The 23,199-nt window shown below is 46.9% G+C and overlaps 1 protein-coding gene across 3 annotated transcripts; it reads right to left on the reverse strand.

Moving 5' to 3' along the window:
* Positions 1 to 538: 538 nt before the first annotated feature.
* Positions 539 to 22,918, reverse strand: mtmr6 (myotubularin related protein 6). Of its 3 annotated transcripts, NM_001173889.1 has the most exon segments (15): positions 539 to 729; positions 782 to 1,208; positions 5,653 to 5,779; positions 6,713 to 6,847; positions 7,084 to 7,190; positions 7,311 to 7,454; positions 7,569 to 7,694; positions 9,207 to 9,316; positions 9,413 to 9,545; positions 9,645 to 9,779; positions 15,190 to 15,318; positions 15,415 to 15,572; positions 16,127 to 16,289; positions 20,543 to 20,671; positions 22,547 to 22,701. In NM_001173889.1, coding segments are annotated over 14 exon segments (1,941 nt in total). In that variant the 5' UTR covers positions 22,571 to 22,701; the 3' UTR covers positions 539 to 729; positions 782 to 887.
* Between the last annotated feature and the right edge of the window lie 281 nt (positions 22,919 to 23,199).

Raw genomic sequence — 23,199 nt, forward strand, 5'->3', positions numbered from 1 at the left:
ACTATGGCAATTACCTTGAAAATGGGGTCATGACCTTACCCAGTGAGACAAAGGTAACCAACTGGATTATCTAATCAATCCAAGAGAGCCAATGGGATTATCTCAATGCCATGTCCACGGATGAATGTTGGACATAAAAATCTGCTTTCAGCATCCATCATTCAGATTACAGTGGAATCATGCCATCTCGGAAGATGGAACAGTTTGAAGGATAAATTATCTGATTTCAGTGCAATTCCACGTTAAAAACAGGGTTATTCAAAGATGTTCTGGCTTTGACGGAGGATCGAGACGTTTTAGAACTCAAATCTGTACCTGGCCGTCACCCTATCTGGAGGATCGCAATATTAAGAACATGAAATATGGGATGTTCATTATTAAATCGGCTAGATGTTGGATTAAAGGAAGAATCTGATGGTTTGAACATCAAGAGATCAGAGCAGACACAGTCCGATGTCTGGAACTGTCCTACAGAGCGTTGGCTTTCACAAATACAGTTGTATTGAGTTGAATAACATAGGCAGACAGAACACGCAGATCTTCATGATTCATGTTGTCATTTATTCTCTTTAGTGCTTTTCAACATTCTTAAAAACAAACCTTTCTATGTGCAGTAAATGCTGCTTTCCATAAAGATTTACAATACACCTTCATTCGCCAACATAGGAATATGGCTAAACAACACACACACACACACACACACACACACACACACACACACACACACACACACACACACACACACACACCCACCCACACACCCACACACCCACTCACACACCAACACACACACTCATCCTTTAGTGACCCCATCTCTCACTCTTTCCATCCCTCCATTCCAGCCCAATCACCCCTTCTCCTCCTCCATTTCTCCAGTATCACACGCCTCAGCAGGTCATGCGGGCCACTCCAAACTCCAGGCTGACCACAGCGGGCTCGGCCTTGGCCCCGTATGTCCCCTGCAGGTCACTGTAGCTCTCCTTGCGCTCTGTACCGCTGCTGCCCTCCACTGTCCGCTCTGTGTCACTGCAGCACTCTGTCACCTCCTCCCCCACCTCCTCCTCCTCCTCCTGCTGTCGCTGTGCCTCCTTCCGGCTGAGGGGGGCTCCCAGGATGAGGGAGTGAGGGCGCGTGGGGAGGATGCGTTGGTCTCTAGGGGAAGCCTGAGGGTCCGGGGTGGGGGGGCTGATGCCATGCTTCTGTAGCCTCTGGAGGGACACAAAGAAGGAGACATGGGGTTAGATTTAGTAACGAGAGAGAACCCCCCCACCCATAAAAAAAAAAAACACATTGCACACCACCAATACCTCCACACAATCACCTGTTGTGCCGATTGATGTCACATTGTGTGTTGTTTCAATACACCAGCACCACATTAAAACCGTACCTCTAACCCCTCCTCTCCAGCCATACAGACAGCCCCCTGAGCCCCCACACCTCCTGAAACAACGCCACACTGTTAATCATTTTATACAATTCAAACCTAAGGCCCGGTTCGTCCTTGTTAGCCATACAGCCAACTTGGCCTGGCCAAACAAACAGTTCAGCAAAACACATTACCTTTTTCACTGCTTGAATAGCTTGGCTGCTTGGCCCCAATCACAAACATCCCCACAGAGAAGACCACCCCAACCTCACACAGAGTCCAGAGACAATAACAGCATTATCCTGGCACACAGAAAAAAACATGATGAACAGTCTCAGTCACTGCACAAAACAGATACCCCTCCCCAACTCAACACTATAGCTATTGGTGGCCAGGGCTCCATGTAATACCCTCCACTGGAGGTCCTCTGACATTTTTGGCACTGGGAGCTTATAAAGCACCCTCCACCTATACCCTGCCATGCTCTGCTCTCAGCCCCCCACAACCCCCTGCCACTGATGCCCCGTCACTCCCACTAAGCTCCTGACATGCCTAACCTTGACACGGAGGGTGTACAGCGCCTTACCCCCACTTCCGCAAACTCCCACAGGCTCGGCGTGCTAAATATCAGTATGTTCTCCAAACCCTCCTGCCAGTCCCAAGTCTCTGCTGTCACTTGCAGTGGTGGCCCCTCCTCCAGAGGCTGCTCCAGAACCCTCTTCACCGACTCAGGCAGAGCCTCCTGGACCTTCCCATGACTCTCTCCAGCAACCTAAGAGACGTTAGTACCGCCTGTTGTGCCAACTCCTGAGGGGTTTCCCACCCCCCACCAGCCGTTGGTCAGCTAGTCTCCTGCTGCCATTAAACGTCACTGCAGGGTGGCTGAACAAACAGACCTCAAAGGGATCAGTGGGTTGTGGAAGATGGGCTCCTCCCACGCTGCTGCCCCCCCCCCCCCTCGTGTGGGCCTCAGCAGCTGCCATACCCTCAGTACCGCAGCATAGAAATCAGAGACCCCTGCTTCGTTTAGTCTCTCCGGCTGCATGAAGAAGAGCTGGTCGGCCCAGCCCTCCTAAACAGAGCACATGCTGGTTCCCTCCAGCTAACATCAGTGTGGTACAGTAGCCTCTGCACTGCTTTGAGTCAGAATGATGCCACCCTGCTCTCCAGGTCCACCAGGCCTTGTCCTCCCTCTTGGACAGAAAATAATCCACGCGCTTGCGTTGCATGTCCGTAAGCAATCTGCCGGTGGAGGGGGGGGGGGGCATCTCCCTCACAACAGAAGTTACACGCCCATCAGACAAAAGTAAACAATGGGTTTTCCTGGTTTCCCCACCCAAACAAGAAAGAGCATCCATCTCTGACAACGTGGAAAATCCAGCTCCTACAAGTGCTCCGTTCGCTTTGATGGGATAAAGAGCCCCATGTCCCAGTGTAGTTAGTAGATGATCTTGCAGCCCCCACCCTATTCTGCCACACCAGCTCAACCTCCGCTACACTCAAGCTTCCCAACTACTCTCCTGGACTCTGAAGAACAAAAGGCTGTATACTGCTGACAGAAAAACCCAATCTGGGCTTTCCCTACATCCCACCACTGACAGAGACTCAAACTCCCCTTTCCGGTGTCCCCACCTCTCCCAAAAGCCTTGGAAGCTTGAGCAAAAAGTGGAATCGTGTAAGAGCTTTACATTGAATTTTCAATACGACACCTGTCTGAGCCCTGGTGAAACAGAAGTGAGCCATGGCAATATGATGGTCTGAAAACCCAACTGGGAGAATGGAGGCTCTCACTAGCCTATTGCTCAGATTTTTGAATGTATAGATACGACCCAAACGAGTTGCGTTCACCCTACCCCAAACCACCTTTACCCACGCATACTGCTTTGGAGGTGGGATACTTAGTTCTCCATGTGTCAAACTCATTCAGAACATCATTCAACACCCCTGCCGAGACCGAATGCAATTCCTCAACATTCCTGTCTTTAGTCAAGTCAATTGTGTGGTTCCAATCCCCGCAACACAAGCACCTGGTCCTGCGCTAAGTGTGCAAGTGCCTGTCTTAGACACCCAAACAGAAGCTCCCTCTCCCGTCCTGTACTAGCTCCATACACATTTATGAAAGGTTATTGATTTAGTCTCTAACCACTAATGTTGACACCCAGTCCCAGGGGGAAGCATAGCTACCCCTGCACTAAGCTTTGTGCCATGGCTCAGCACCTGCACCCCCTTCCACCAGACCCCCCCCAATCCACTTCAATCTTCACATCACTGTGTGTCTCTTGTAAAAAAAAAATCAAATAAAATGTAAACAAGATTTACAAACCCCTCTCCCCCCAGTCTGTGCCGCGTTCATGTTAAGGGAGCCTAACCGTAAAATCTTCAGGTGGGAGGGAAAACACCATAATTAGAAACCGGTAGAGTAGCCCACGAAGCCAGCGTGCCATAAAAGACCTATCAATTTACAGAGTCTGCAGAAATGCCCTTACGCACCAATGCGACCCACTTTCTTAGCCTGCTTCTTGGGTGAGAGGACACTAAACCCCTCAGTCTTCATCAGGTGTTGTACCGACCTTACAAACCTTTCAGAAGCAGGAAAATAACACTCCAGTGGAACCTTCTTTTTCCCTTTAGTCTCCCTCAGGAAGCTAGACAGTTCCCTCGCTGTATGTATAGGGCCCTCCGCCTGACTGGCTGGCAGCTCTAGTTCCATTAAGCCGTCTGAAAACAAGGCCTCCTCGTCCTCCTCCATTGGCACGGTAACGTCCTCCTCAGTCTGCCCACCCTGCACTTCCCCCCCTGATCAGGGCCTCCTCCTCAATAACAGGCAATATTTCCGGGGATGAGCCCACTCTGCCTTTGCCCAGCCCCTCTCTTTTCTCCACTTTTCTTCTTCTGTGTGGCACCTCCTCAACCCCACCAGCATGCTTACCGTTCCCCACAGACCCTGTCCTCACCTCCTCAGCCCCACCAGCATGCTTACCGTTCCCCACAGACCCTGTACTCACCTCGTCAGCCCCACCAGCATGCTTACCGTTCCCCACAGACCCTGTCCTCACCTCCTCAGCCCCACCAGCATGCTTACCGTTCCCCACAGACCCTGTCCTCACCTCCTCAGCCCCACCAGCATGCTTACCGTTCCCCACAGACCCTGTCCTCACCTCCTCAGCCCCACCAGCATGCTTACCGTTCCCCACAGACCCTGTACTCACCTCCTCAGCCCCACCAGCATGCTTACCGTTCCCCACAGACCCTGTACTCACCTCCTCAGCCCCACCAGCATGCTTACCGTTCCCCACAGACCCTGTCCTCACCTCCTCAGCCCCGCCAGCATGCTTACCGTTCCCCACAGACCCTGTCCTCACCTCCTCAGCCCCACCAGCATGCTTACCGTTCCCCACAGACCCTGTACTCACCTCCTCAGCCCCACCAGCATGCTTACCGTTCCCCACAGATCCTGTCCTCACCTCCTCAGCCCCACCAGCATGCTTACCGTTCCCCACAGACCCTGTACTCACCTCCTCAGCCCCACCAGCATGCTTACCGTTCCCCACAGACCCTGTCCTCACCTCCTCAGCCCCACCAGCATGCTTACCGTTCCCCACAGACCCTGTACTCACCTCGTCAGCCCCACCAGCATGCTTACCGTTCCCCACAGACCCTGTACTCACCTCCTCAGCCCCACCAGCATGCTTACCGTTCCCCACAGACCCTGTCCTCACCTCCTCAGCCCCACCAGCATGCTTACCGTTCCCCACAGACCCTGTCCTCACCTCCTCAGCCCCACCAGCATGCTTACCGTTCCCCACAGACCCTGTACTCACCTCGTCAGCCCCACCAGCATGCTTACCGTTCCCCACAGACCCTGTACTCACCTCCTCAGCCCCACCAGCATGCTTACCGTTCCCCACAGACCCTGTCCTCACCTCCTCAGCCCCACCAGCATGCTTACCGTTCCCCACAGACCCTGTCCTCACCTCCTCAGCCCCACCAGCATGCTTACCGTTCCCCACAGACCCTGTACTCACCTCGTCAGCCCCACCAGCATGCTTACCGTTCCCCACAGACCCTGTACTCACCTCCTCAGCCCCACCAGAGTCTCCGTTACTACAGCAACCTGCCTCTGCTCATTTTGCCCATCTATACACCCCTTCTCCAATAAACAAACAATGCGTTAACACTGCACCATTAAAGAAATGCATAAAAAAATAAATTACTTCAAAATAAGCAAGAAACAGAATAGAAGCCCTCAACACAACCCATCAACCCAGTGAGATACAAGTACTCACAGCCTCCAGTTCTTTTATTGTGTCCTCCAGTTGGCAGTTGCTCTCCTTCAGGGTGAGAACGTTCTTCAGGACAGACTGACGGGGGTGCATGGACCGATCAAACTGGTGGTACATATTCCTCCAGAACCTGACACACACACATAGACGAGAGAGAGAGAGAGAAGAAAGAATAACAGGGTAGGGTTGATGAGGGAGAGAGGGACGGAGAGGAGGAAGAGAGAGGGACGGAGAGGAGGAAGAGGGGGAGAGATCAAAATGTAATTGTATTTGTCACATGCTTGGTAAAAAACAGGTGTAAACTAACAGTGAAATGCTTAATTACGGACCCTTCCCAACAATGCAGAGATAATAAAAATAAAATGTTTTTTTTTTTGGGGGGGGGGGGGGGTGCTGTACTCTGTCGATGTGCAGGGGTACAAGGTAATTTAGGTAGATATATTAGGTAGGGATAAAGTGACCAGGTAATGGGATAGATAATAAACAGTAACAGCAGCATATGTGATGAGTCAAAAGAAATGTGCTCCGTCTATGTGGATGGGGGCGTACTCGGCCCTCCATTCCCTGTAGTCCACGATCAGCTCCTTTGTCTTGCTGACGTTGAGGGAGAGGTTGTTGTTCTGGCACCACACTGCCAGGTCTCTGACCTCCTCCCTGTAGGCCGTCTCGTCATCGGTGATCAGGCCTACCACCGTCCGCAAACTTAATGATGGTGTTGGAGTCGTGCGCGGCCACACAGTCATGGGTGAACAGGAGGGGACTAAGCACGTACCCCTGAGGGGCCCCCTTGTTGAGGGTCAGCGTGGCGGATATGTTGTTGCAGAGGGAGGTGTTTAATACCAGGGCCCTTAGCGGATGAGCTTGGAGGGCACTAGGGTGTTGACCAGTAAACTGTAGTCAATGAACAGCATTCTCACGTAAGTGTTCCTTTTGTCCAGGTGGGAAAAAGCAGTGTGGAGTGAAAAAGAGATTAGGAAGATGAGGAAAGGATAGAGAAAGGATATTCTTAGAGTAGAGTGGATGAGGGAAGGAGAGAGAGAGGTGGTAAAGGACTAGTTCTTACTTGAAGTGGCAGGGCAGGGTGGAGGGTTCGAGGACGGGGTGTGTGTCTGCGTAGGCGGGGCAGTAGGCGGGGTTTAGGTAGTTCTGCTGCTCACTTAACAGAAACGCCCACAGAGAGTGTGTCCTGTCTCCAAGTCTGGCAGGAGAGAGAGGGAGAAGATTGAGTAAGTGAGAGGGAGAGAGATGGAAAGCGTGCATGTTTGTTGTTTACATTTACATTTTAGTAATTTTGCAGACGCTCTTATCCAGAGCGACGTACAGTAGAGTGCATACATTTGTATTACATTTTAAATACTGGCCCCCCGTGGGAATCATATCCACAACCCTGGCGTTGCAAGCGCCATGCTCTACCAACTGTGCATGGCTACTCACTGCAGCTCTTCTCTCCGTCTCTGGTTGTTAGCCAGGAAGTTTCCGTACTGACAGGAGTGAACATGTTCATGGATCTGCAGCAGCAGCCACTCACTGAACTCAAACGCCTGAGGAAGAGTAGGTATCATCACAATCATTCCTCACTCTTCCACTGTGATGGCTGCTATCTGGTGAGTATACTGGAAACACGCAGATGCCTGCACACACACACACACACACACACACACCTGGGGAAACTGCTCGGTGAGCTGCCACACACACTCCAGGAACTGTGTGAAGACGGGGGACACCTCCTTGGGGTCTCCATCCAACTGGTCACATCTGTCTGCAAACTTGTGTCCAAATGAGATCCAGTCTTTCTCTATGAGGACCTGAACCACAGAGAGAGCAGAGTTGCTTATGACATGTTTCTTTCCTCTACGCATGTCTACAGGTATAGGGAAGTTTGATGGTGCAGTAGCACACACACACACACACACACTTACCATGAAGCCTTTGATGGTGCGGTAGTAGGGGTCCATGAGCAGAGCTCCCAGAGAGCAGACCTGGGCTGTCCGATCCCAGCCGTCTGAACAGTGGACCAACACACTGGCTCCTTCTACTGTCACTGCCTACGGGGGACTGAAGTTAAATCCCTGCCATAACTTGTAAATAAATTATATATTTTTTTAAATACAATGTTTTTATTGTCACACACACACACACACACACACACACACACACACACACACACACACACACACACACACACACACACACACACACACACACACACACACACACACACACACACACACACACACACACACACACACACACACACACACACACACACAGGAAAGGTGCAGTAAAATGTGTTGTTTTACAGAGTCAGGGTATTCGAACCAGAGACCTTTCGGTTTACTGGCCCAATGCTCTAAGTGCTAGGCTACCTGCTTCATGTGACAAATGAGAAAAATGTCTCACTGTTTAAACAATAAGAATTTCATAAAATCACAGCTGTGCTGCTGCCAGCAATGGTTTGGGTCTCACGATGCATCCCTTCCAGATGGTTAAGCATTGCACTTTAAGTACCATTTCTTTACCTCAATTCCACCTTTCAAAGTTTGCATTTCCATCTCATTTAACTTCTTAAAGTATTGCCATACAGGACTTCGCAGCTGTCGCTTGCCTTTCTCTGCTATTTTTCCAACTGTTAACGATAGTGACGTAGTGGTGGAGAGTCGACTCCAAAATAATTGATTCCTTAACTCCCGGTGTTGACTCCCATTTCTGAATGTCAAGATTAGATTCCGCTCAGAATCAACTCCTAAAGATTCAGAATTTTTGGAACGGTGGAGACCGAGTAGTTGCCGTACTTCCAAGAACACAAACAGTTGCATCTTTCACAGCGAGCTACGGAGGGACGGTGGCACAGCATAGCCAGGTCGGCCACCAGGCAGACAGTCAGAACCGTGCACTAGGCCCATCTATAGGCAGTCAAAAGCTGGTATCGCAATGGAATGCTGTATCTCACAATTTCTTTCCTTGCAATGTCTCGCAACTTCAGTAAAGCAGGGCCTATTATCAATGAATAGGCTAGGATACTCTACACGCAACAGACCGAAGACTGAACACACACTGGCATTAGGACTAATGATCATAACACTGCTAACAGTTGAGAAGCGTTTTTCAACTAAAACGAGAGTTTCTACAGACAAATGGAGGTAGGTCCCTCCCCGTTTTCTTCTGTTTAAGAATCATTTTGCAACAGAATCGGCAGAATGAATACGCCCCCAGGCGAGTCAGCGTGAGGGAGAGAGAGAGAGAGAGAGGTGCGCTTATGTCTTGGAAACCTGCCTTGCATATTCACCAAAGTAGCCTCAAGTTCACCTCTTCCTCTCTGGTTTTATTTCAATGAAACAACTTTCCCCAGACCTCTATAGCATATCGTCTAGTTAGGATATAACACGGAAAATCATGTTTTGTGATATCTGCACTGCTACATTGTTTTTCGGTTTGGGATTTTTCTTAAAACGTTAAGGATCCGAATTGAACGTTTATACCCCTAACTGTCTGCAATCACAGTGTGACTAAACTGAAGTGGAAAGCAGAAAGTGATTGGAGAAGGGACATGGCCTTACCTTGGTGAGGAAGATGGCTGCATCTACCACAGCTTTGACGTGCCGTAGCCAACCACAGCTCTCCAAGCCCAGCAGGTAGTCATTCACTGACAGAAAACGACTTCCCACCACTGAGACAGGCAGAGAGAGATGGAGGGAGGGAGTGAAGTAAATAGCGCATGTGTGTGTAGTGCATGTGTGGGTGTGAGTGAGTGTGCCCGTCTGACCTTCCAGGAGTTTCTGTAGGCTGGTCCTCATCACGTGGATGTTCTCGATCCCCACAAACTGGAAGCGGATATTGGAGTAGTTATCTTCATTCTCATAGCCTTTACCTGCTGCTCTGTTGGCCATGGCATTCAACTGCAGAGAGGGAGGGCGATAAACAAAAGAATGAAGGAATGGACTGAGAATGTACACATTCTTTGGGAAGAGCTTGCTAACGGCGTTGCGATTGGGTACCTTGGGCCTGGTATCCATGACGTAGACAAATCGGCTGTTGTGATTGGCTTTGCTGATGGCCTGCAACATGCTCTCGTCCTCCAGGCATCGTGCGCTGAACCCAGAGAGAGGCTGGCTGCACCGACACACTGCTGCCTGCAAGGGACAGGGACGAGCACAGAAAACGGGGATTAGGCCACATACACCTAACCTGGACGATTTACGGAGACTTGGTAGGTTAGGAATATTGCGTTGGGGTGAAATGGTAGAGGTAACGGTACAGGTTAGGTTTAGATTATGACTGGTGTTGTGATCAGTGGTAAAACGTTAGGGCAGGGATCATCAACTAGATTCACTGTGGACAGATTTTTCCTTGAGTGGATGGTCGGGGGGCCGGAACATAATTATAAATCATTTGTAGACTGCAAATTAACCGAAAGAAGCCCAAACAGATATAATATTTGACTAGCACATAATCATTTCAAACCTTACATTTGTATACAATAATTTCTCTCCATTATGTGTGGGAATACTTGGGAACAGATTACATAAGTAAAATCACTTGGGACTGATTTCCTGGTGTCTTACGTTCAACAATTAAAATTCTCAACAATAAAAAGAAAGAACTTGGGGGGCCAAATAAAACCAGGTACGTGTCATGGTTAAGGTGAAGATGGGTAGGGTCTACAGTGCATTCGGAAAGTATTCAGACCCCTTGACTTTTTCCACGTTTTGTTACAGCCTTATTCTAAAATGTATTACATTGTTTTTACTACAAACAATATCCCATAATGACAAAGCAACGACAGGTTTTTAGAAATGTTTGAAAATGTACTACAAATAAAAACTGAAATACCTTATTATTTTTTAAATGTTCGTTTTTTTTTTACCCCTTTTCCTCCCCAATTTCGTGTTATCCAATTTTTATTTTTTTATTTAACCAGGTAGGCAAGTTGAGAACAAGTTCTCATTGAGACCTGGCCAAGATAAAGCAAAGCAGTTCGACACATACAACAAGAGTTACACATGGAGTAAAACAAACATACAGTCAATAATACAGTAGAAAAAAAAGTCTGTGAGCAAATGAGGTGAGATAAGGGAGGTAAAGGCAAAAAAGGCCATGGTGGCAAAGTAAATACAATATAGCAAGTAAAACACTGGAATGGTAGATTTGCAGTGGAAGAAAGTGCAAAGTAGAAATAATGGGGTGCAAAGGAGCAAAATAAATAAAATAAATACAGTAGGGGAAGAGGTAGTAGTTTGGGTTAAATTATAGATGGGCTATGTACAGGTGCAGTGATCTGCTCTGATAGCTGGTGCTTAAAGCTAGTGAGGGAGATAAGTGTTTCCAGTTTCAGAGATTTTTGTAGTTCGTTCCAGTCATTGGCAGCGGAGAACTGGAAGGAGAGACGGCAAAGGAGGAATTGGCTTTGGGGGTGACCAGAGAGATATACCTGCTGGAGCGCGTGCTACAGGTGGGTGCTGCTATGGTGGCCAGTGAGCGGAGATAAGGGGAGACTTTACCTAGCAGGGTTTTGTAGATGACCTGGAGCCAGTGGGTTTGGCGACGAGTATGAAGCGAGGGCCAGCCAACGAGAGCGTACAGGTCGCAGTGGTGGGTAGTATATGGGGCTTTGGTGACAAAACGGATGGCACTGTGATAGACTGCATCCAGTTTATTGAGTAGGGTATTGGAGGCTATTTTGTAAATGACATCGCCGAAGTTGAGGATCGGCAGGATGGTCAGTTTTACGACGGTATGTTTGGCAGCATGAGTGAAGGATGCTTTGTTGCGATATAGGAAGCCAATTCAAGATTTAACTTTGGATTGGAGATGTTTGATGAGTCTGGAAAGAGAAAGTTACAGTCTTGTCTCATTGCTGCAACTCCCTTACGGACTCAGGAGAGGCGAAGGTCGAGAGCCGTGTGTCCTCCGAAACAACCCAACCAAGCCGCATTGCTTCTTGACACAATGCCCACTTAACCCGGAAGCCAGCAGCACCAATGTGTTGGAGGGAACACCGTACACCTGGCAACTGTGTCAGCATGCACTGCGCCTGGCCCGCCATAGGAGTCGCTAGTGTGCGATGGGACACGGACATCCCTGCCGGCCAAACCCTCCCCTAACCCGGACGACGCTGGGCCAATTGTGCACCGCCCCATGGGTCTCCCGGTTGCGGCCCGCTGCGACAGAGCCTGGACTTGATCCCAGAATCTCCAGTGGCCACTGTGCCACTTGGGAGGCCCTGAAAAACCTTATTTACATAAGTATTCAGACCCTTTGCTATGAGACTCAATTGAGCTCAGGTGCATCCTGTTTCCATTGATCATCCTTGAGATATTTCTACAACTTCATTGGAGTCCACCTGTGGTAGATTAAATTGATTGGACATGATTTGGAAAGGCACACACCTGTCTATATACAGCTGAAGTCGGAAATTTACATAAACTTATGTTGGAGTCATTAAAACTCGTTTTTCAACCACTCCACAAATTTCTTGTTAACAAACTATAGTTTTGGCAAGTCGGTTAGGACATCTACTTTGTGCATGACACAAGTCATTTTTCCAACAATTGTTTCACAGACAGATTATTTCACTTATCATTCACTGTACCACAATTCTAGTGGGTCAGAAGTTTACATACACTAAGTTGACTGTGCCTTTAAAGAGCTTGGAAAATTCCAGAAAATTATGTCATGGCTTTAGAAGCTTCTGATAGGCTAATTGACATAATTTGAGTCAGTTGGAGGGGTACCTGTGGATGTATTTCAAGGCCTACCTTCAAACTCAGTGCCTCTTTGCTTGACATCATGGGAATATCAAAAGAAAATCAGCCAAGACCTCAGAAAAAAAAAAAACAATTGTAGACCTCCACAAGTCTGGTTCATCCTTGGGAGCAATTTCCAAACACCTGAAGGTACCACGTTCATCTGTACAAACAATAGTACGCAAGTATAAACACCATGGGACCACGCAGCCGTCATACCGCTCAGGAAGGAGACGCATTCTGTCTCCTAGAGATGAACGTACTGTGGTGCGAAAAGTGCAAATCAAACCCAGAACAGCAGCAAAGGACCGTGTGAAGATGCTGGAGGAAACAGGTACAAAAGTATCTATATCCACAGTAAAATGAGTCCAATATTGACATAACCTGAAAGGCCGCTCAGCAAGGAAGAAGCCACTGCTCCAAAACCGCCATAAAAAAGCCAGACTACGGTTTGCAACTGCACATGGGGACAAAGAGCGTACTTTTTGGAGAAATGTCCTCTGGTCTGATGAAACAAAAATAGAACTGTTTGGCCATAATGACCATCGTTATGTTTGGAGGAAAAAGGGGGAGGCTTGCAAGTTGAAGAACACCATCCCAACCGTGAAGCACGGGGGTGACAGCATCATGTTGTGGGGGTGCTTTGCTGCAGGAGGGACTGGTGCACTTCACAAAATAGATGGCATCATGAGGCAGGAAAATGATGTGGATATATTGAAGCACCATCTCAAGACATCAGTATTAGGAAGTTAAAGCTTGGTCACAAATGGGTCTTCCAAATGGACCAATGACCCCAAGCATACTTCCAAAGTTGGGGAAAATGGCTTAAGGCCAACAAAGCCAAGGTATTGGAGTGACCATCACAAAACCTCATCCTATAGAACATTTGAGCAGAACAGAAAAAGGCCTACAAACCTGACTCAGTTACACCAGCTCTGTCAGGAGGAATGGGCCAAAATTCACCCAACTTGTTGTGGGAAGCTTGTGGAAGGCTACCCAAAACATTTGACCCAAGTTAAACAATTTAAAAAGGCAACGCTACAAAATACTAATTGAGTGTATGTAAACTTCTGACCCACTGGGAATGTGATGAAATAAATAAAAGCTGAAATAAATCACTCTACTACTCTTCTGACATTTCACATTCTTAAAATAAAGTGGTGATCCTAACTGACCTAAGACAGGACATTTTTACTAGGATTAAATGTCAGGAATTGTGAAAAAACTGAGTTTAAATGTATTTTTGCTAAGGTGTATGTAAACTTCCGACCTCAACTGTAAAGGTCCCACAGTTGACAGTGCATTTCAGAGCAAAAACCAAGCCATAAGGTCACAGGAATTGTCCGTAGAGCTCCGAAACAGGATTGTGTTGAGGCACAGCTCTGGGGAAGAGTACCCAAAAATGTATCCAGCGTTGAAGTGCCCAATCATTCTTTTTTTTTTTACCCCTTTTTTCTCCCCAATTTCGTGGTATCCAAGTGGTAGTAGTTACAGTCTTGTCTCGTCGCTGCAACTCCCGTACGGACTCGGGAGAGGCGAAGGTCGAGAGCCGTGCGTCCTCCGAAACACAACCCAACCAAGCCGTACTGCTTCTTGACCCAATACACATCCAACCAGGACGCCAGCCGCACCAATGTGTCGGAGGAAACACCGTACACCTGGCGACCTGGTCAGCGTGCACTGCGCCCGGCCCGCCACAGGAGTCACTAGTGCGCGATGAAACAAGGATATCCCTGCCGGCAAAACCCTCCCTAACCCGGACGACACTGGGCCAATTGTGTGCCGCCCCATGGGCCTCCCGGTCGCGGCTGGCTGCGACAGAGCCTGGGCTCGAACCCAGAATCTCTGGTGGCACAGCTAGCACTGCAATGCAGTGCCTTAGACCACTGCGCCACCCAGGAGGCCCCTCCAATCATTCTTAAATGGAAGAAGTTTGGAACCACAACACTTCCTAGAGCTGGCCGCTTCAGCCAAACGGAGCAATCGGGGGAGAAGGGCCTTGGTCAGGGAGGTGACCAAGAATCCGATGGTCACTCTGACAGAGCTCCAGAGATCCTCTGTGGAGATGGGAGAACCTTCAAGAAGGCCAACCATCTCTGCAGCACTCCACCAATCAGGCCTTTATGGTAGAGCGGCCAGACGGAAGCCACTCCTCAGTAAAAAGCACATGACAGCCTGCTTGGAGTTTGCCAAAAGGCACCTAAAGACTCTCAGACCATGAGAAACAAGATTCTCTGTTCTGATGAAACCAAGATTGAACTCTTTGGCCTGCATGCCAAGCGTCACGTCTGTAGAAAACCTGACACCATCCCTACGATGAAGCATGGTGGTGGCAGCATCATACTGTGGGGATGTTTTTCAGCAGCATGGACTTGGAAACTAGTCAGGATTGAGGGAAAGATGAACGGAGCAAAGTACAGAGAGATCCTTGATGAAAACCTGCTCCAGAGCGCTCAGGACCTCAGACTGGGGCGAAGGTTCACCTTCCAACAGTACAACGACCCTAAGCACACAGCCAAGACAATGCAGGAGTGGCTTCGGGAAAAGTCTCTGAATGTCCTTGAGTGGCCCAGCAGGAGGCTGGACTTGAACCCGATCGAACATCTCTGGAGAGACCTGAAAGTAGCTGTGCAGTGACGGTCCCCATCCAACCTGCCAGAGCTTGAGAGGATCTGCAGAGAAAAATGGGAGAAACTCCCCAAATACAGGTGTAATGTATGAAAAAGAAGAGGTCTGAATACTTCCCGAATGCACTGAATGTTAGGGTGAAGATGGGTAGGGTGGGGTAAGGTGTTACCTTCTTCTCCTGGTAGAAGTATGTGAGGACAGGAAAGCGTCCTTTGCTCCTGAACTTGGAGCTGCCGACGATGATGGGCTTACTGGCTGTAATGGGCACATACAGGTCCCTGGGATACGTCTCACATATCTACAACAGGAAACATAGAATCATGGGATTTGTTGTCAAATATTGACCCAATCTTATTCCACTACATCCTGAATCCTATTGGAACGCTCTGCCCACCTTGTAGTCCCTGTTGACGTCAGTGAGCTGCCATCGGTCACAGGGTACGCCCATCCTCTCAAACTCCGCCCCCAGATCGATGAGCTGCCAGCCTTCCTCTCTCTGCTGCTCGTTTTGCTTGGGGTTGTAGGAGAACGCATAGAGCTCATCATAGGATACTAGGGAGGGAGACAGAGATTGAGAAGAGGGAGAGAGCAAATGTCAACATTCTTTAGAAACTTCACTCGACTCAAGCGTCCTGCACACTCAAAGTAGGGCAGAGGCACAATTAACTTATAATCGTCAACCAACGATTATGAATGAAGACTCATTAAAATAAAATAACAGTCATAACCGTTTAGTTTTTGTTTTTTGGGGGTGGAATGAACAGCTGATTGAAGACTGACTGAAGGCAGGTCATTCTTGCGGTTGAGTCCATTTCTGCGGTAACATGGACTCTTTACAACGTGATGAAACTGTTGCTCCTTGCTGAAACAAGCAAGGTGTTGTGGCAAACAAGTCTTTGGTTGCCTCGGCAACACCCCCTCCCTGCAGCAGCAGCACATGCAGTCAGGAGCGGAGGAGAGGAAGAAATGTGCGTCTTACATTTTTTTTAAATAAAAATGCTATTCTAACGATTTTAAAACTGTGACCAGGGGTCATTTAGCTGACCAATAACCATCACCGTCACAGCCCTAACTGAAACACACACACGCTCAGGTACAGTAGCTACCTGGTCGTAGCAATCTGAGCAGTGAGCTGTAGATGTCGTGACAGTCTCTCTCTCTCTGGACCACAAAGTGGACCACTCTGAAGTTACGACACTGGATGACCAGAGGACAACCGCTGGTGGTCAACGACAGCTTCTCCACTGACGCTATGTGGTGGTGCAGGATCTGGAGGGGAACACAAAACAGTCATGATACATTTGCTTAATATGACACCACAGGACATACTATAGGGGCAGCAGGTAACTTAGCAGTTAAAGACAAGAGCCAGCCACCGGAGGTTTCCAGTTCGAATCCCGGATCTGACGGTAAAAATAGGTTGGGAAGTGAGCTGGCAACCGGAGGGTCGCTGGTATCAAATCCTAGATGCGATTGCCTGCCATTGTGCCCTTGAGCAAGGCATTTAAACTCCCACAACAACTGTTTCACGGGCACCCCGTGTAGCAGCCCCCTGCACTAACCTATGTAAGTGTGTCTTTCAGAGGGGTTGGGATAAAAGCGGAACTCAAATTTCAGTTTAACCTTTTGTAAAACAGACAAATAAAGTCATTTTAATCTAGAGGTAGAGACCATTTTCTTTCACTCTATCAAACATCTAAACACACAAAGGACGCAGGGAGATAATGTGCACTCACACACGGGCTCATTGCAATCATCATACCTCATCACCTTTTTCTATCTGCCAGGAGTGTGTGAATGAGGTTAACAATTCATTAAAGCCTTTTCATGACCATCAAAACAGAGCGCATGAAAGGACAATGCACCAAATAAGCATATTTAAATCAGCCCATCACCATAATCATATTAGATAACCAACAACCCTATAGTGACTCCAACCCTGGGACATTATTAAAATGCGCATTCATCAGCATAGTTAATGACTAGCAGAACATTCCAACACTAAGTGTGAGAGAGAGAGAGAGAGAGAGAGAGAGAAACACTTAAAATGCTGATCTCTTCAGCAGCAATGAGTCAGACAGTAAGTTTGGGCGATATACCGGGTTATTTGAAAATAGAAATGGATTTTCAATACCCATAACTATTTATTTGAGAAGTTTTTTTATAAATGTGAACGTTTGTAGCTACATTTAAGTAAATATCGGCAGTCAAATTGTGCTATACGTTAGGAGATAAAGAAGATTGCGTACTTCATTTCACCAGTCACACAATTTATTCATTATGAAGCTTGACGGTATTCGCCAGTCACATGGTGTTTGTTTACAAGCACACAATGACGAGAGACCATGGCCTTGTGAGTCACCCACTGTTGTGCAGCCAGGTGATCTAGGTGACCTAGCTACAGTATGGAATTTAAACTAAAAATGTCTGCCAACTCTTATAACTATTAAGTTAACTGTCTAAAAATGTGCTAAATGCTCTGCAGTTGTGCAATTGGTTTGTTCATTTAGTAGCAATTGAGCCATCTAGTTACAGTGGTACCTCCTTTAAAAAGGTGCAGCGTACTGTAGCACAGCTTGCACGGTGACGCAGAATTCTATGGCACGTTATTTAAGTGTGAACCACTGGTACCATTAATGCTAGTTCGTGCTAGTTTGACCAACAGAGGGCATATTTGAGAAGCATTTGATAGCCTTCAATAGTGGCTGTACTGGAGAATTTAAAACCTTTTTTGTACGAACATAGTATAAGGGACTGATTAAGAAATGTTGCTTAATATTATGGTGTTTCTATCCTAAGAAAAACGAAAAACCCTCTGGGTTTCCGTTAGGATGGCACAGAAAATATGGCGCTGTACAACGTGACAGCCGGAAGTAGCCTACAGTACTGGGCTATTTAGCTAAAGAACCCCTGTGTCATGCGGGCACGCGGGAGACCGGGGTTCAATTCCCCGACAGGGAGGAAGGAGTAGGCTGTCCTAGTAAATAAGAATTTATTCTTAACTGATTCCATGTGTGTTATTTCATAGTTGTGATGTATTCACTATTATTCTACAATGAAGAAGAGAAACCCTGATTAATATTATGGTGTTTCTAATCCAAGAAAAACAAAAATCCCTCTGTTTCCGTTAGGATGGAACTTCAATATGCTCTTTAAATATACACACAATATGCTCTTTAAATATAAGACCTACACCACTTTTAGCAGCACATTACGCAACACTAGTGAGACTCATGTCTCCTACGGTAGACCTACGGTATATCTAAAAATATGACGTGAGGATTGGAGAATATTTGTATCATTATTTTATAAATGAAAGCATAAAGATGCCATTATTAGTTACATTATTTTAGTTTGAACGTGCAGACTGGCACTAAGAACAGCGGGAACGTTTCCGCCATTATTAGTACAATGCCTTTTAAAGTGTTGCTATGTGCTACCCAGTGGGGCGGGGTGGGTGTCCACCACCCCTTTCTCATGGGCTAGGTCCGTCTTCTTTGTGCGGCTCTGCCGCCCATCCCGTAACCCCTGCCCTCGTGCCTTGAACCTTGCGTAAAATGAGCGAGATAAAGGCCATTGAACATAGGGTGAGACATTGTTACTAATTTGTAAATAAAGCCACTTTATTATTTATTCCGTTTTTAGAGGGAGAGAAACCAAAAACCTACAGTCATCTCATGGGTCTCCCAGTCGAGGGGGTCATGGGTATTGAACCATCATCTGTAGCAACACAGCTTGCACTGCTATGCAGAGTCTTAGAACGCTGCACCACTAAGGCGCTGTACAACGTGACCGGTCGGGAGTGGGCTACAGTAAGAGCAAAATAATCCTAACAAAATAAACAGTTTTAGTAAGTGATACTGAAGTCGTGCACAATTATCAGTTTCTATTTAGGTTTATGTTGCCCATTCATTGTCAGTTAGAGACACCATAGGACCCAAAAGCATAATCAGTGCTCTAACTCCCCCTTGCGCAGGTCTGGAGCAATGAAGTGGTGACGCTGGGTACCGTACTAAACCACAAATTACCTCTAAGTCCCGCAGCATAATCGCCAAACTTTAAGTGGAGCATCCACTGTAAGTGGTTAGCTTGGTAACAGAAGAATCCCCTCTGGATCAAGAGCCTTGTTTTGCACGTGCAGCAAACTGAGTAGCATTTTGGAGTTACTTGTGTAACTTTATGAGCTGGGATGTCTGTCCTGCAAATACTTTAGGTCAGAGACTGTATACAATGTTCCCAATGCAGTCGTTAATATTTAGTTAGCATTGTCTATGGGATTTTACATGTACTTGTTAGCATTGCTAACCTTCGGATTACAATAGCGCCCCTTGTGTTCAGTACCGGTATTACCGAATAGCCCAGTATTGCACAAGGTCGGTATGAAGTTATGACAACCTGGATACCGCCCACGCCTAAGACCAAGTCTTAGCATCTCTTCAATATTTATGCCCTGGAGGCACATTTTGCCTTGCTACACAGACTGACTCTCTGACTGAGTGCTAGCTACCAAATTGACACACACTTTTCCCCTTGCTCAGCAGTAGGAAGAGGAAGGAAGTGTGTAGGAAGCATGGCAGCAGTGTCTTTGTTAAGAGATCTGACTCCCAACCGTGGGCCTGGAGCTACACGGTTTACAGATTTCTGTTCCAGACTTCAGCCCAGCCAGCACTAACTAACCTACCCGATTCAACAGCTGACCGTAAGACGCTACAGAGGGTAGTGTGTACGGCCCAGTACCTCACTGGGGCCAAGCTTCCTGCCATCCAGGACCTATATACTAGGCGGTGTCAGAGGAAAGCCCAAAAAATTGTCAAAGACTCCAGTCACCCAAGTCATAGACTGCAAAAAAAAAAAAAAAAAAAAACACTGCTGCTACTCGCTGTTTATTATCTATGCATAGTCACTTCACCCATAGAGACATGTACAAATTACCTCGACTAACCTGTACCCCGCACATTGACTCGGTACCCCCTGTATATAGCCTCGTTACTGTGTTACTTTTTACTTCAGTTTATTTGGTAAACATTTTCTTAACTCTTTCTTGAACTGCACTGTTGGTTAAGGGCTTGTAAGTAAGCATTTCACGGTAAGGTCTACACGTTGTATTCGGCGCATGTGACAAATGAAGTTTTGATTTATCAAGTCAAGTAGGCCTAATAAGAGCTTCATCTGCACTACCTCATTCCTACTCTCTCACCCCTCCCTTTCCACCTGGCACTGCCAACAGGTTACCAAGGCGATGTTGAGAATAGGCTGGGCCAGCAGGTTACTGTAGCAACAGTTGTCACTCGAGGAAGGCCGAACCCGGTTCCCACGGTGTCTCGACAGTAACTATCACGGCTAGACAGACTACACACACACCTCACACTGCCCTACTTCCTCACACCACCCACACACACCTATGATATTAAAGAACACTAATGGGCTGTGTCAGGGATTAGTTGATACAGGTCCTACATTCTGAATTTAGAGCGCTGTGTGAGATAAGGTGTGTTCTGTATTAGAATAGAGGTACTTCTTACCCAGATCTCCTGTGCAGCGGTGGTGGCAGCGTTATTGCTCTCCACAAAGATGAGATGTGTGGCCGTCAGGTGCAGCGTCCCGCTGGTGGACTTGTTACTGAAGCGTTCCAACAGACGCACCTGCTCCACCTGCACAGGTACATTTATGATTACAGTGACACCTGTCAAACCTGTCTCCTTGCAACATTATGTAAAGAGATTTGGACTCCCTCTTTCCCTTGTCCATTCAAATCCAAGCATAAAAACACTTGTAGTGAAAACCTTTGGCCCTACTACCATGTCCTCACTAACACTCCCACAGCATAAATGTCAGTAGAACATTGACAGAGTGTCGATCCAGAGATGATAATTTCCTGACTGGACACTTTTTTTTGTTTTTTTACACATTCCTGGTTCACTGACTCCTGTTGACAGTGGTTACAAGATGAAGAACTACATTTTACATTTACATTTTAGTCATTTAGCAGACTACAGAACTATTAAGAACTACTTAATTCAACTCTCACTTTTGTCTTCACACCCTGTAGTTTGTATCACTTTAATGACATGTAGAACACTTGACTGAATATACTTCATCTGCACTATTCTAATCTGTGATTAACAAATAGGCTAGTCTATTCTCTCTCCCTCTCTTTGAAAGTCTCTCTCTGTCTCCCAGCAACCAGTGTGGTGCTAGGCAACGCCACAGGATGGCGATCAGTCAGCTCAGTCAAGGCCTGGTAGCGAACAGAAGAGAGGGGGTGTGTGTGTGTGTGTGTGTGTGTGTGTGTGTGTGTGTGTGTGTGTGTGGTGTAGACTGACACACACACAGAGGAGGAGGAAAGAAAAGGTTGTTGACGGGCCTGAAGTCAAGCTGATGACTGTCCTGTTCGCCAACTGCATTGCAGTTCCACAGTCCCTAGGCCCATTTCCTTGATTCGGATATCAGCTTGATCCAGATTAGTGCACACATGGCCCAAGGCCACAGCAAATCTCAGGAGTTGTCTGTCTGTATGTTTTAATTAAGAGTTCAAACAGGGTCCAGGGGGTCAGAGCCTAAAATACTGCAGATGGGTAACACCCTTGCAGGCGACCACACCCACCATTTCTTTCACCTGAACAAAACAAATACACACACAAGTGGCAGTTCAACAGACACTCCTTCAGGCGGCACTAAACTGATAAAAAAAAATTACAAAAGGAATTTGAGGTGGCTCTTCAAATACGCTATTTAAACTACAACAGAAATACCCTTTGACTGCAGTGCCACCAACATGAAAGCTTTGAGCCTGTTTTGAGAAAACAGCGGCGGTGATGACATCTGTCACTCACTATAGCAAATCATTGTATAACTAGCTCATCATTCTGACTATAGCATAAATACAAAAAAACCATCCACTTTGCTCTTTTGACGTAGTGGTGGCCCCATCACACTAAATGCATTATCTGGAAACATACAGCTGGTACCATAAATCTAATATCGAGTTTGTGCCAAGGAGGACAGGCGGCTGCAGGAGGCGGCTAGCGAGAAAAACAGGTCACTGGCACACAGCACATCAGACAGTCTGTTGTCAAAACACCAGAAAAAAAGATTGCCTTCTTGGTGTAGCCTACTCGGTTGTCTCCACCTATACTGTGATAGTGTTTCATATTGCTAGCAATGTCTACAGTGGCTTCCCTGAATCTCTCCATCATGTTCTAAAGTCACCACCCAAAGCGCGAACCGACTTGCCCATTCTAAAGGCCATTCATACAGCCGTGCAGCAGAATCCGCTTCTCTTGGAACCAAAACAAGACTGACCAGATTAACACGCTAACTAACTAATTAACTGGCCCTGTATTTGTCAGGCCTGACGTGAGCTTTTGGGGCACCATTGTCAACGCACCAGACGTTGTTGTAATTGCATAGCAAGTTATTATAGCTAGCTAAAGTTAGCTAACTAGCTACATCATATGCATTTGAAATGTTGTGCTGAGGTAAAACAAAAAAACAGTAACGTGAATGGCGCTAGCTAGCTTTCTTACCTTAGGCGTTCGGATATGTTCCATTTCCCTGACAGCTGTCAGTGCATGCAACGATTCAACCAGTTGACATTTGATGTGGCTCGCACATCGATTATCAAGGTGCGGCAAGCTGACGTTATTTGACCGCTTGTTTTACTTTGGTACCGACATTAGTTGAGTATTCACGATTGTGTATTTTTTTCAGTAGATGCTCGCTAGCTATTAGTTATTCACTGTCGTCACTAGTCACCACAGCCACAAAGTCATAAACCCCGCCCATTTCTACAAATTATCTTCTTAAAATGTGATTTTAAACCTAACCTTAACCACACTACTAACCTTACGCCTAACCCTAACCTTAAATTAACACCAAAAATCTAATTTTTGTTTTCAGGAATTTTTACGATATACACATTTTTGGCTTTGTGACTGTGGTAACTAGTGGAGACCGTTATGCACTACAGCGCTTCCCGCTTGGGCGACGTCAATGGGCGTACTACCTCACCGCCACGTAGTACAGATTCCATTGTTTGATTATTTATTTCTTTATTACTTGATCATTTGTGTATGTTTTAGTATTTCTCGTTAATACCTGTGTTCTGTTTTGTATGATGTAACAAATGTAAATTGTTGATTTGTATTTTGTATAATAAATGAAAAAAAACGTAGTACAG

This window comes from Salmo salar, chromosome 19 (genome assembly GCF_965601325.2).
Source record: "Salmo salar chromosome 19, fSalSal1, whole genome shotgun sequence".
NCBI classification, from domain to species: Eukaryota; Metazoa; Chordata; class Actinopteri; order Salmoniformes; family Salmonidae; genus Salmo; species Salmo salar.